This window comes from Netta rufina (assembly GCF_964035555.1).
Source record: "Netta rufina genome assembly, chromosome: 2".
Classification (NCBI taxonomy): Eukaryota; Metazoa; Chordata; class Aves; order Anseriformes; family Anatidae; genus Netta; species Netta rufina.
Genome location: NC_140124.1, coordinates 83,401,523 through 83,413,794, shown reverse-complemented (window position 1 = coordinate 83,413,794; position 12,272 = coordinate 83,401,523). Strand labels below are relative to the sequence as shown.

General features: G+C 36.5%; 1 protein-coding gene across 1 annotated transcript in view; it reads right to left on the bottom strand.

Annotated features, from left to right (window-relative positions):
* Positions 1 to 12,272, bottom strand: part of CTNND2 (catenin delta 2) — a gene marked incomplete at both ends in the record, with an annotated part of 525,744 nt that overhangs the window by 62,665 nt on the left and 450,807 nt on the right. The window contains one exon of the mRNA XM_084281644.1: positions 6,150 to 6,300. Within this exon, the coding sequence (XP_084137770.1) occupies positions 6,150 to 6,300 (151 nt within the window). The remainder of the gene's footprint in view (positions 1 to 6,149; positions 6,301 to 12,272) is intronic.

Below are 12,272 nucleotides of genomic sequence, written 5' to 3'. Positions count from 1 at the left end.
CTGACCTGGGGCTGTGTTATATGGTTAGTATTGTGAAGCATCTTGATCTTATTTTATAGAGAAGAAATGCTGTGTGTTTCTTTGACTATGCGATTACAATAAAAACCCCATCTCTGAAAGTGGTATTCTCTGATATGCTAGACCTGAGCCTGTATTCAGTTCTTTCTGTTGCTTTGAGTGGTAACGAAAAATTGCAGTGCTTTTTCACTAATTGTCCTTGTAAAACCTAAGCTAATTAAAGGCAAGCAAAACAACTTATTCTGCATTATCAAAAGAATTTCTTAAGATTCTACCTGCTCATCTTCAGTCTCCCAAACGCTAGTCATCAAGTCCCTGGCTACTGCTCTAGGTTCTCACCCAGGATTCGCTTCACCCTAAGATCCAAGACTCATGGTGACAAAGGTGACTGGGGCGAACACCTAGATGTGCTGTTTTCTCTCTGCAGTCTATAGCAGAAACCTACCTAACTAGCTTAAACAGCACATTTTTATATGGTTCATGGTAGAGGGAAACTGATCCAAATCCATACTGCCATACTTATGCTATAGGGATGTTCAGATGTAAAGGAGACTTAATGTAGTCTTAAAAATGCCTGATTGTGACTTTGATCTTAAAAATGAGAATTCAGTTTTACCAACCCTGTTTTTCTCCCTAAATCTCTTCACTTGAGAATGCTGTTTAATAAGAAATGACTGAGGAAGGAAACCTTTCCTATCCTCTATAACCTTCTGGTCTGCTTGCCAGAAATATATTTGAGATAAAACAGAGCAAACGGCAATGCACAAGTGGCTGAAGGCACATGAAATGTCAAAATCTCCTTGACAGAAAGCTTTTACACTGTAATGGAAAAATATTTAACATTTAAACTTCTGTCAGTTTAAGTTCTCAGCTAACTTATGTATACAACGTTAGAAAACAGGGAGTCTAAACTTTGCCATAGAGGTGTTATAAAACTACAAAGCTAAATTATGTGTTTAATAATATTCTTCTCTTCATTGATACAAAGTAAGGAACATGAGCTATTAATGCATGACCATCTTTTCCATTTGCTAAATCAACTTCTTGACGACAACATCTTTTAATTCAGGTATCTGTTTATTGTAATATATGTTTTGCACAGCTCAACTACTAAACATAGAAAATGAAGTGCAATAAAGAAGAACATACATTGAACAAATAGCGGTATATATTCTTTCTTCAACTTCTGAAAAAATGTCTACGGTTTGTGATTAACATCTTCTGGCATCTTATGCATTGTGAATTTACGTCAATTTAACATTTCAGTGACTAAGCTGCTTTATAAGTCAATTAAAAATTCAATAAAAAATCAGTGACTCAGATTCTTGCAGATGTATATGTGACAAATTCAAAAGTGTTCACATTTAAAAAGGAAAGAAAGCTGTGTGTATACACTCTAAGTGAGATGAAAACCGCATATTTTATATAATCACCTTCCAGTCCATCACTGTATTCTCTATCAATATACATTACTAGCACTTAGAATTTTTATAGCTTTTGTTCTTGTAACTAAAAAAGTAAATACCATCTCCACTTGGATTTATTACTGATACAGAAACAAAGTTATGGTATTGAAAAGTGGCCATGTTCTAGGATAGTAGGAATCCACATAGCTATTTATGCTCCACAAGTCACATTCTGCTGTTAGAATGCAAATGCTTGTTTTTGACATGTTTTCAGCCAGCAGCTGAAAGCAAATCTTTCCAAATGTGAATCAATATCACACTTTGAAATAACATACCTGACCCTGCTCTGAGTACGAGGCTGGGCTGGATGACCTCCTGAAGTTCCTTCCAACCTGAATTATTCTATGAGTCTAACAATTCATTAGAGTTGTGAACTCTTGATACATATTTCAACCAAACTTTCTCTGATTTAGCAATAAAACTTTCTACCAAACACTGTCTTCTTCAGACACTCAAATACATATACACTGCTCATGAGATGGCTCAGCGGCAATTTACACATTCCCCTTTTTTTTTAATTTCTCACAGTGGCGGGGCAGTAATACAGGGTGAGATCCATTTTATCATATTAGTTCAATCACTTTCTGAGAGTTTCTCTTCGTCTGCCAACTGTAAGGGAATCTATTTCATGTATATTACATGGGATACAAAACTTTTAGACACCTAGCAAGACTAAGCAGGTTCCAACACAAGCTGAGCAACAATTTAATTGATACACTATCTTTATAACTAACTGTATCACCAACAGATGAGTGGGAATTGAGAATAATTCAGTACTGACACCTTATAGCCCGGAACAATTATTAAAAAATAACCCTCCTTTGCACGCCCTGTCTCAAGACTTGATTCAAAACTTTGTGAATGCAACTGAACTTTTAGCACTAACTTCACTTATTTGAATAATGCTTTTGCAATGATATCCACAAAAGTGATGTCTTAATTACTGCAGCACTTTAATTTAACCCCTCACTAGAATCTAGAGACCTGAACAGATACATGGCTTCTCCACATACTGTAAATGAAGAGATATATAAGGATATATAGCTCCTGCATAGGTCAGTAAGTCAACAAAAAGCATTAGGTGGAATTGTCCTCCTTTTTTTTCAAGGGTGAGTGACCAAAATATTTTTGGTTTCTTAAAATATCTTTTATTTAACCACAAAAATATAGCCCAAGTGGCCACAGAAATTGCATGAGTGGGGCTGTTGAAATAATAGTACGATATTTCTCTCAATCACCGTTGGCCCAGAATCACATTGGAAATCACTGTCAGGATAAGGACAAGCTGACAGAAAGACCTGAAGCACAAAACCGTGCACTGAAAGCATACAACAGGCAATATCAACTGTCATACATCCCCAAGGCCCACAGCACTACTTCCCTCAGCCGTGGCACTGCTGGGAGAGAGACAACATTGATGAGCCTTCCCATGGGGCACACTTTTGAGAAGCAACATAGAACAGCTGCTATTTTGTACAGATGATGGTCCTGAAATGCAAGTGGAAAATGAATATGACCTGAAAATGACTGGGCAGTATGCCCAAGGAGGGAAAAACAGGTGCTGGATTACCTAGTATCAGTACAAGATAGGCTGAGCTTACTATGTCTTCATCTCAGTGTGGTTTAATTTTGGTGAGGAGAAAGATGAATTTGCCCACTGTCTGAACCTTCAACTAGAGAGCACATGGCACAATGTAGAACTGATGGAGAAGGAGAAAAATGAGGGTCGTTTTAAGGACAGAGAGCAGGTCCTAAATGAAACCCAGGAAGAAAAAATCACTATAAAACAAACAAACAAACAACAACAAAATGCTATATGGGGATGGCTGAGAAAAAGTTTAAGAGAAAGCTGGCCCCAAACTTTCTCAATATAACAACACACCTGATAGATTTGTGACAAAACCAAAATAGATTGGTAAATTCTACAAAGTCTAGAAAGAAATTTGTGGTCGTTTTGTTTGTTTTGTAGTTTGGTACAGGTGAGTCTGAATTTTAGCAATCTTTCTGATATGTTTGCCAGATGCCTCAAGACTGATTTATGGGCTGCTTGGCAGCAGCAGAAAGAAATATCACATTTTGTGGCCTATATCAGTAAAATTTTGTCAGCTGGGAATGGAACCACAGCACCACTGAAAAGAAATGCGATTATACCTACAGAATCTTTACTGTGTATACAGATGGACAATTAACCTTTAAAAAAGGTTATCCTAAGGTGAAAATCACAGTCTGTGAGGTAGAGTTTGTCACCACAAGAATATGATGCACAAACTGAAACTTCAAAGAGGCACGATAAACAGGATGCTGATTCTACTTAGTTAGAAAGAGCTCATGTGATGAACGCTAACAAGCGTTCCTTGAGCCCTCCTTTCCATAGCAACAGTGAAGGTATCTCAGAACATGTGGAATTTCAATATTCACAGAACCAGACTGCTTACAATGAGTTGAAATCCTTGACAACTGCAGATGTTCAGCATTTATGAAAATCAGATCTCTGATGTGACCAATTCACTATAAAATAATCGTGAACAAGAGAAATAGTGACCATTATTACTGTTTCTTTGAAGTGCAGTGATAAAAGCCAAAGAAATAAACATACAAAGATCATAGCTCAAATGGTTCAGGAACTATAGTCATACCTTCCCTATTGTATTGGCATGTTTGCACTTTTTTCTAAACTGCAACAAATGTGTTTTGTAATTATAAAGTACAATTCCCCAGAATCACCCCACAAATAATTTAACTCTGAGCAGCACTGCAGTCATAACCATCTGGCAAGATAAATAAAACTATTAGGTGATTATTGTCAACAGAATTTTTCTGTCTTTTTAAAATTCTTCTTTGTTTACATCACATGTTCTCTGAATATTCCATAAAACATTAACATTCGGAAGCTATGCAATCTTATTATCCATAATTTGACGAGTATTTTGTATGGCATGTCATATTAAAAGGCAGCTCTATTTTCACATGCTTAGCTTTACATTCCTAAATGAAATTTGAATATTCAGAAAGGAAATAAAAAAAAATTCAATTATAAAATGAAAATCACAGTATAGGAAAGCTAACCAAAGCCTAATTCATAGCATTACAAACCATGTTTACACTCAGTAAATTTGACTATTAAATATTTTGTGCATTGTCAATAAGTAAATAAGAGATTACAGAAAAAAAAATGTGAATGTGGTTTGTGAACCCTATAGAGAAAGTCCCATAAGAAAAGGACTAAGATGTTGAATAGACTATGACATGCTGAAGACTGAAAGTGGAGGTGGGATCATGAGACAAAATAAAAAGATCATCAGTTATTCACCCAGATTAGATGGACTGATATACTGGCTTCAGCAATGATTTCTACTTTAAAATTTCTAAAAAAAAAAAACAACAGAAAAAAACAAACACACACACACACACACACAAAAGCAAACACCCACACTTGCAGTATCTTGCTTCCTGAAGGCTGAAAACAATACATCAAACAACTCTAATTTCATGTCAATTTTATCAACTGTAACATGAGCAAAAGCTGACCAAGTACGGTGCTCTGGCATGCGAAGAAAGCATCAGTCTTGAGTTCAATTCCTGGGTAATCCTAGCAGGTTTACACTATTCACCAGTCTCTACCTCTATTTGCTTTACAACATTTTGTCAGTGAAGTTGTCACTAGTTTGTAAAATATGTCAGGAGAGTGATTGCCTTGTTTTAACAAGTTGCAGAGCACTGCTGTAATGAAGCACTAACCCTGAGATAGCACTGAATATAAATAATAAAGCATTATGATCAAAGTTTCTATTTGTGGAATTCTGTAATTAAAGGCAGAGGAGGATAAGTATGCTGTAATGATAACAAATTAGGTAGCTAGCAAAAATGAAGAAAAATATACCCTTAATGTACAGTGGAAGTAGAAATAATTTTGTCACGAACTGTTGAAGTAATTCAAGCCCAATAAAGTGATTATTTTTCAAAGACCGAACATGAAAATAGAATTTCGATGATTCATAGCATTTGAATGAATTTCAGCTAAAACTAAGCCAAAATAACAACAACACAGATAAACAAAATAATAATATTAATAATAATAAAAATAATAATGATAAAAATACCAGAAAACTCAAGAAGACTGCTTACCATACTATCAGAATTCAGAAACAGCAATGATTTATGTAAATATGTAAATTGTTTTCTTCCTATACTGCACATGTTTGAAAATTAAGTATCTCCTAATTCTCTTGCTGGAGATACTAATATGCCCAGTAAATTCCTGGAAACATCTTTAAAATCCATGATTCATAATATTACTTGCAATAGAGAATCTGAGGATCGGGGTGGCTGCTCTGCTCATATTCTTGATCTGGAAATTGCAAGTGCTACTGTCAGCCTATGAATGAAGTGCTAAAGCAGAACAAAGCCATTATTCTTCTTCTGGAGATTACAGTATGACAAATCATAAAGTGTTGCATGATGTTTAATTAATTTAACAATTCCTTGCAATATAGCATTAAGCTGTCACATAAAATGTGAATATAACACATTAGAAAAAGAATTAAAAAAATTATGTTAGAAATGTGAGAATAATTGCTTTCATTTTGCTTATCCTGCTGTAAGGTAAAAAAAAAAAAAAAAAAAAAAAAAGGTACAGAAAATAGAGACAGATTGGAAAGAACATACCTATTAACTCCTTATTTCTGACATCTAAGGCCATGTTTCGTAAAGCTGTAGCTACTGCACACACCACCCGGTCATTGTCTATTCGAAGCAGTTCTACCAGGATTGGCAGTCCTTTTTCTTTGCGGACAGCAGCGCGGATATACACTGACCACTGTAAAGACACATGGGAGAACATGAAGAAGAAAGTGAGAAATGCATCCAAGATAGCAAGGCATCTGAGGTTACAGAGTAAGGCGTAACAGAAGCATGTGGATGTAAACTCAAAAGAGAGGAAATAATTGCGTTTATGATGCCAGGCAAATACTTGATTTGGAAATTCACACTAATTTTTCATGGTGGCAGAGAAATTAATTGATGAATTGACTTGAATTCTAGCACACCTGGTTACATTTTACAGCCCAAGCCTTTGGAAAACTTGCTTTGCATCAGCATTTGCTATACAACATCTAATGTTGTTTGTTCACTGCTAAAACAACAACATTTGTATTACAAAATATATACTACTAAATAAGTTCAAGATGTATGAGAATTTCATTGCTGTGATCATAAGAATTAATCAGTTAAAAAATCTGGAAAATGATTTTATAATTTCTCTTGTGATTGCCAACTTGTTCAAGAAAAAAAAAAAACACGAGACAACTATACATTTGATTTTTGACACCTTCCACCTAACTGGAACAGCACTGTACATCAAGGAGTTAGTAATTCACATACCAGTTGACCTGAGCAGGTGCAGGCCAGTGCAGTGCCATGCTGCACACACCACTTGCCTATAGGATAAACTCAGCAGCTAGTCATAACAGAGGAACTTGTATGCACCTTCCACGTGGCACCCGATGACACCACTGACATGTCTTTGTCTTTATCTTAAAGTGAAGCAACATGTTCTTACATGAATACCCACCCCGCCCTTTTTTTTTTTTGACAGTGGAAGTGATGAACAGTTGTTTACTTCTGTGAAAATCCCCTAAGAGCTCTAAATACTATCATGCCAGTAAACCTCTTCGTGGATAGCGTCTGCACAGTGTGCCATGCCCTGAACAGGAGGTCCATTCATGGCTGTACTACCTGGGGTTCCCAGCATCTGAAGGAATGAAACATTAACTATACTATCCACTTCTTCATTCTACTGTTAGCTCCAGAAGCTAGAAAAATGCAAACATGATGAAAACTGTGATGTTGTGTTTTTAAAATCTATGGTTATTGCCAAATCTGACACCTACAGGATGTGCAGGTTGACCTAGCACAGTCTACTTTGAAACGGGCCATCTACCAGGCATGCACTCCTTCCAGTATTTTGAACTCTTCTCTTGATTTTTTATACAGTCCTAATTCACATTCCTTGTACTGATATTTGGAAGGAATTTACTGAAGCAGAGCTTTTTCCTCCTTTCAGCATTTTATGGCATGGATGCTTATCATGCCTTCACACTGGGAAGGTGAAGGCAAAGTTCTGGAACCCCTTGGACTTTGAAATGTTTCAAATATTTCAGAAATTCAGATGCCTTAGCATTTTCAGATAATGGTGACCTTTCTCTTTTGACAAAACCTTAAAGAACAGTTACCTCGCACCTTAATGAACATTTAGATCACAGTAGTGTTCTTCCAGAAACAGAAAAAGTAAAAAACAATTCCATGACATGAAGTATTAGAAAAAGGAAAGCACGCTCACTACCAGCACATCGTGCATAACCTCTGTATATGGCTTCTACTTATCACAGTTCAGGTGCTCATTTTAAAAAGCTCGTATCTGTTTATACTATAGACAGGTGCCCCTGAGCAGCAAAACAAAATGAATTTATGATAACAACGGCAGAAATAGGGACAGGCAAAGGCTGCAATGTTGCGATATTTGGAGTACAAATTCATTTCAGGTAATGTGACTCGGGGGAAATTGGGAAAAAGGATAAGAAAACAGCATTTAAAGAATATTATTTTATTATTTCTCCTCTGTAGTAAAGATGCATACCAAAAACTATCTGGCTGGACTTTGCTGTAGACAACAGGGATTATGGTTACAATAAGCTTTCAAGTCAGGTAAATGGGATGTAGGATTCTCAACATCATTGAGCACAATAATGTAATACGTCTAAAATGTAAATGTGCCATCATTTTCTGCAGCAAAGCAAAGAATAGCTCTAAGGTAAGAGAATATAAACAAATGGTAGCAGGATTCTGGACTGATCTTATTCTATCTATGCTTCTGCACCAACTTCTCCAGAACCAGTGTATGGGATCATGAGATATAAAACAAAACAAAATCTTAAGGATCAGTGATTTTAATTTAAAGCATCTGCTGAAAGAAAAATATCTTTCTTTTACCCAAAGTAATCTTTTTGAGTTTCCTTTTTTAGTAACCATGCATATACCTGCCAGTTAAATATGCTGTCACCTGCAGCTGGGTGTACCCAAAGCAATAACTCTTTGCACTTAAAAACGCCCATCCCTGTGTTTTCTATGCTTCTCCCAGGGAAGGTTGCCAGTGTATCTGCTGCGATTATATGAGGACTGCCAGCGTGAGAGTTCAAGCTTGCAGTGAAGTTGTCTTGAGAATATAGTGAGCCTGTCTGGTTGAGGAGTGAGTTCAAGCTAGCAGGCAGCATATTGAGAGATGCTGCTGTTCATTGTAGAAGTACATCCCAGATTTAGAGTTTTCAGTGGATTACATGAGGAATCAGTGGGGTGGTTTGTTGTTTTTTTGTTGGTTTGTTTGTTTGTTTTTAATTATTTATGTCTGCTCCATACCAGAGAGGATCTAAAATGATTTTATTGAACTTTCACTGTATTATAACCTCCATATTAAAACCTCTGTGAACGCTTTCCTTTGAACTTTTTAGCTACCAAGGGAAAACACAGGCACTTGTTTTATGAAAGACAGGCTTACAACAGACTTCTTGGTTGTTGCATTTTCATTATCTATTTCAAAACAAAAATCTAAAAGAAACAGGTGGAGTTAGGAAATAAATTAAGAATATATATTCTTTAACCTTGGAGAGAGCAAAAGATGTTGTAGGAATAACACTGAAATAATTCAGTATGAAAAAAAAAAGAATATATATATCACTTCACTGAATAAATGACATCCACGTCTTCAGTATATGTAATGTACCAATTAATTTGATCATAAAAGTCAATAATACAGCTTCCAAGTTTTCATACGGGGAAACTTCCAGCTATAATGTTTTACAGATGCACATATGCAAACACATAAATAAAACAATAGGCGAAAGACAGAAAAGAATGCGTGAAATCACTCCTCTCCCCTACACATTCCTCTTCCCTCCCCAGCTCCCTTTTCTGAAAGTGGAAAAGAGTGGTGAGAATGCCATCTGCTTTGGAAAAGTTCACAGGCTCCTCATGGCAAATCGCTATCATTTTGGCTCTGTTTCAAGTGAAGCACCTTAGGCAGAAAGTCAGAAATGTCTATTAATTGTTTCAACAGCCTCCGGAGAACTTTCCGTTTCGCAAGTGGTAGGAACTGTCTGTGTCTCTTTCCTTAAACTGCCAATTAGGACAAGTCTCTGCAAGCAATTATGCTGTGCTCTGTGTATTTCAGGAATACTCAAATTGAGATGCCTCAAAACTGCTATTTTATTCTCTCAGAGAATGGAAAAATTGATTCACTCTTGCGTATAGTGATAATTCTTTTGTTTGCCTAAAGCCATCATGAACATTCCTACATTTCCACATTGCAGGTCAGCTGCTAATATGAGCTCAGTGGAGTATAAAAGAAAGAGATGAAAAATCATAAAAAAGAAAAGAGACAAAGGGTTTGTTGCCTATTGGTAAGTGAGGCACTCTGCCAATATACTTAATCATCCTGTTACTCCACAAATCAGCAGCGGTGTCAATGATCAAATAACTGTTCAGTTTGTAAAGAGAAAGAACTCCTATGGGAACGGCGCACACTTCAGATGGAACAAGGAAACAAACAAAATCATTATTGCTGCATCAGATTGCAGCTAAATTATCAGAGACAAGCACAGGAGCCACAATCTGTGCACGAATAGTCTTTACCGATAATTGAATTCGGACAGCATAACTACTATACATCACTTTGAAGGAATCTAGTGCTCCGCTACGTCTACTTTCATTAGTAGTTTCTCTTTTATTTTTGTCACGGTAATTAAGAAGAAAAATACAGTAATCTGGAAAATTATTTCTTAGTTTGCCACTGTTATTATTATAAAGGACTCTTTCCAAAGCTGAATGCCTGTAGGGATTAAGATTACATTAGGTTAAAATTCAACAAAAGAGTAATTCATCTGTATCAAACTTATTTCTCTTTTAAAGAAAATTTTGAAAGCATTTAACAAGTTAACTCCTTCTAGTGTTTTACATAGTTTTCTATATTCTCCTGTAAATCACTGACAGAGGAGAACAAACTAAAGTGAACAAATGCCTAGCACAAAATGAAAACAAAAAAAGAAACCAAACCAAACCAGTCAAACAAACAAACAAAAACCCCCAAGGAATGCCAACAATTGAATAGACTTGATATTTTGGATGGATTCACTTTCCTGCCACTGACATCAGCATAATCTGAATACCTTCAGAACATTTCAACATCATATACTCCAGTTTTGACTAGAATCAGCATTGTGTTGCTACAGGTCAACACTGTGATGCAGAGACTCTGTAGAGATACTAAGTGTTAAGAGGAACTGGAGAGACAAAAAACACAAAATGAAAGCCAAATCAGGGCAGTAGGTGTGATGGAGCAAACCAAATTACCAACAGAACCAGGAAGATTAGAGACAGAATTTGCTGTGATGTATTAACTGGTTACTTTCCTCTTGCTCCAGAACCTTAGACCTTAGAGAGAAATGTATAATAGGGTGGGTAAAAATACACAAATAAATAAATAAAGGAAAACTTAAATGCTGTTAACAGAAGACATCTTCAATGTCTTCAAGACATCTTTCTCAAGTGTTTGAGAAAGATGAAGTTCAGAAGGAGCTGTCTTTGCACCTTGTCTTTCTTGATTCTGCAGTACAAGTGGGTAATTTGTATTCAAAATGATCTAAGAGCAATTACAATGACTTTTCTAAGTGTCGCACCTACTATCATTATAAAAGAAAGGCTTCAGGACAAAAGTGATGCATATCATGGGAAGAAAATTGACTGCGTATACTTATATACTGCACTCGCATTACTAGGCTGTGCTCCCATTCAACAAACTGATACCCATGTTGACCTCCCCACGATGTCTATGATACTGCTGTTTCCAGCAGCAGGTCTTGTTTCTTGAATATCTTCTTGGCCCTTCAATATCATTATCTTTCCTACAGGGCTAATAGGCTTCTCTGTACTAATTCCTGCAGCCTAATCTATGCAGGAGATTCCAGCCAGGTAAGAATTCCTGCTAGATTAATGCACTGATTCCTTAAAAAGTTTGTCTTTGTGGATTTGCTGGTGTGTTGTAAGTGGTCTTCTCCATCCGGTCATATAAGAGTTCATAATACTAATACTTTGCAGAAAAGAAAAGAAAGTCTTTTCACTGGAATCCAAAAAATATCCTCCTGGCACAGCCTGATGAAACTCTGAAGGATTAACATGTAAATAATTAGTCACCAGAAAAGCCTGGCAAGAAACCCACAATATGGCCTTGCCTGATAAGAGGAAGATTGATAACCTTGATGTCTGCTATTTTAGACAATAATTATTCATTATCTGCAAGTGTTTGGATGGCAAGGCGCTCCAAACTCTTTTCTTTCTACTCTTTGAAGTCGCTGCACTGACCTTCTGACTGAATCAGTCCCTTTTATGTTTTCAGTTTCTTTATCTAATAATTTACTTAATAGAGCTCTTACTCCCTGGAGACTCAGATTTCTCCAGGATGGAATTAAGAAAATAAATGTAGTTGTTTGCCTAAGGAACAAAGACTGGTATCTCATCTAGCTATCTCAAGAGATCAGGCCGTCGACCCAGAAACCCCATTCACATGGGTTTTGTACCTGTTGGGGATCAAAGGCAGGGACATTCTGTTGTCTAAACAAAGAGCACTACAGGAGGCAGAAAGAACCCGAGGAATGTTCTGTCTTCATACTCTTGCAAGACTTAAACAGAGAAGCACTTGTTCCTAGTGTTACAGAGCTCAAGAGACTAATGGTTGCTTAGGAA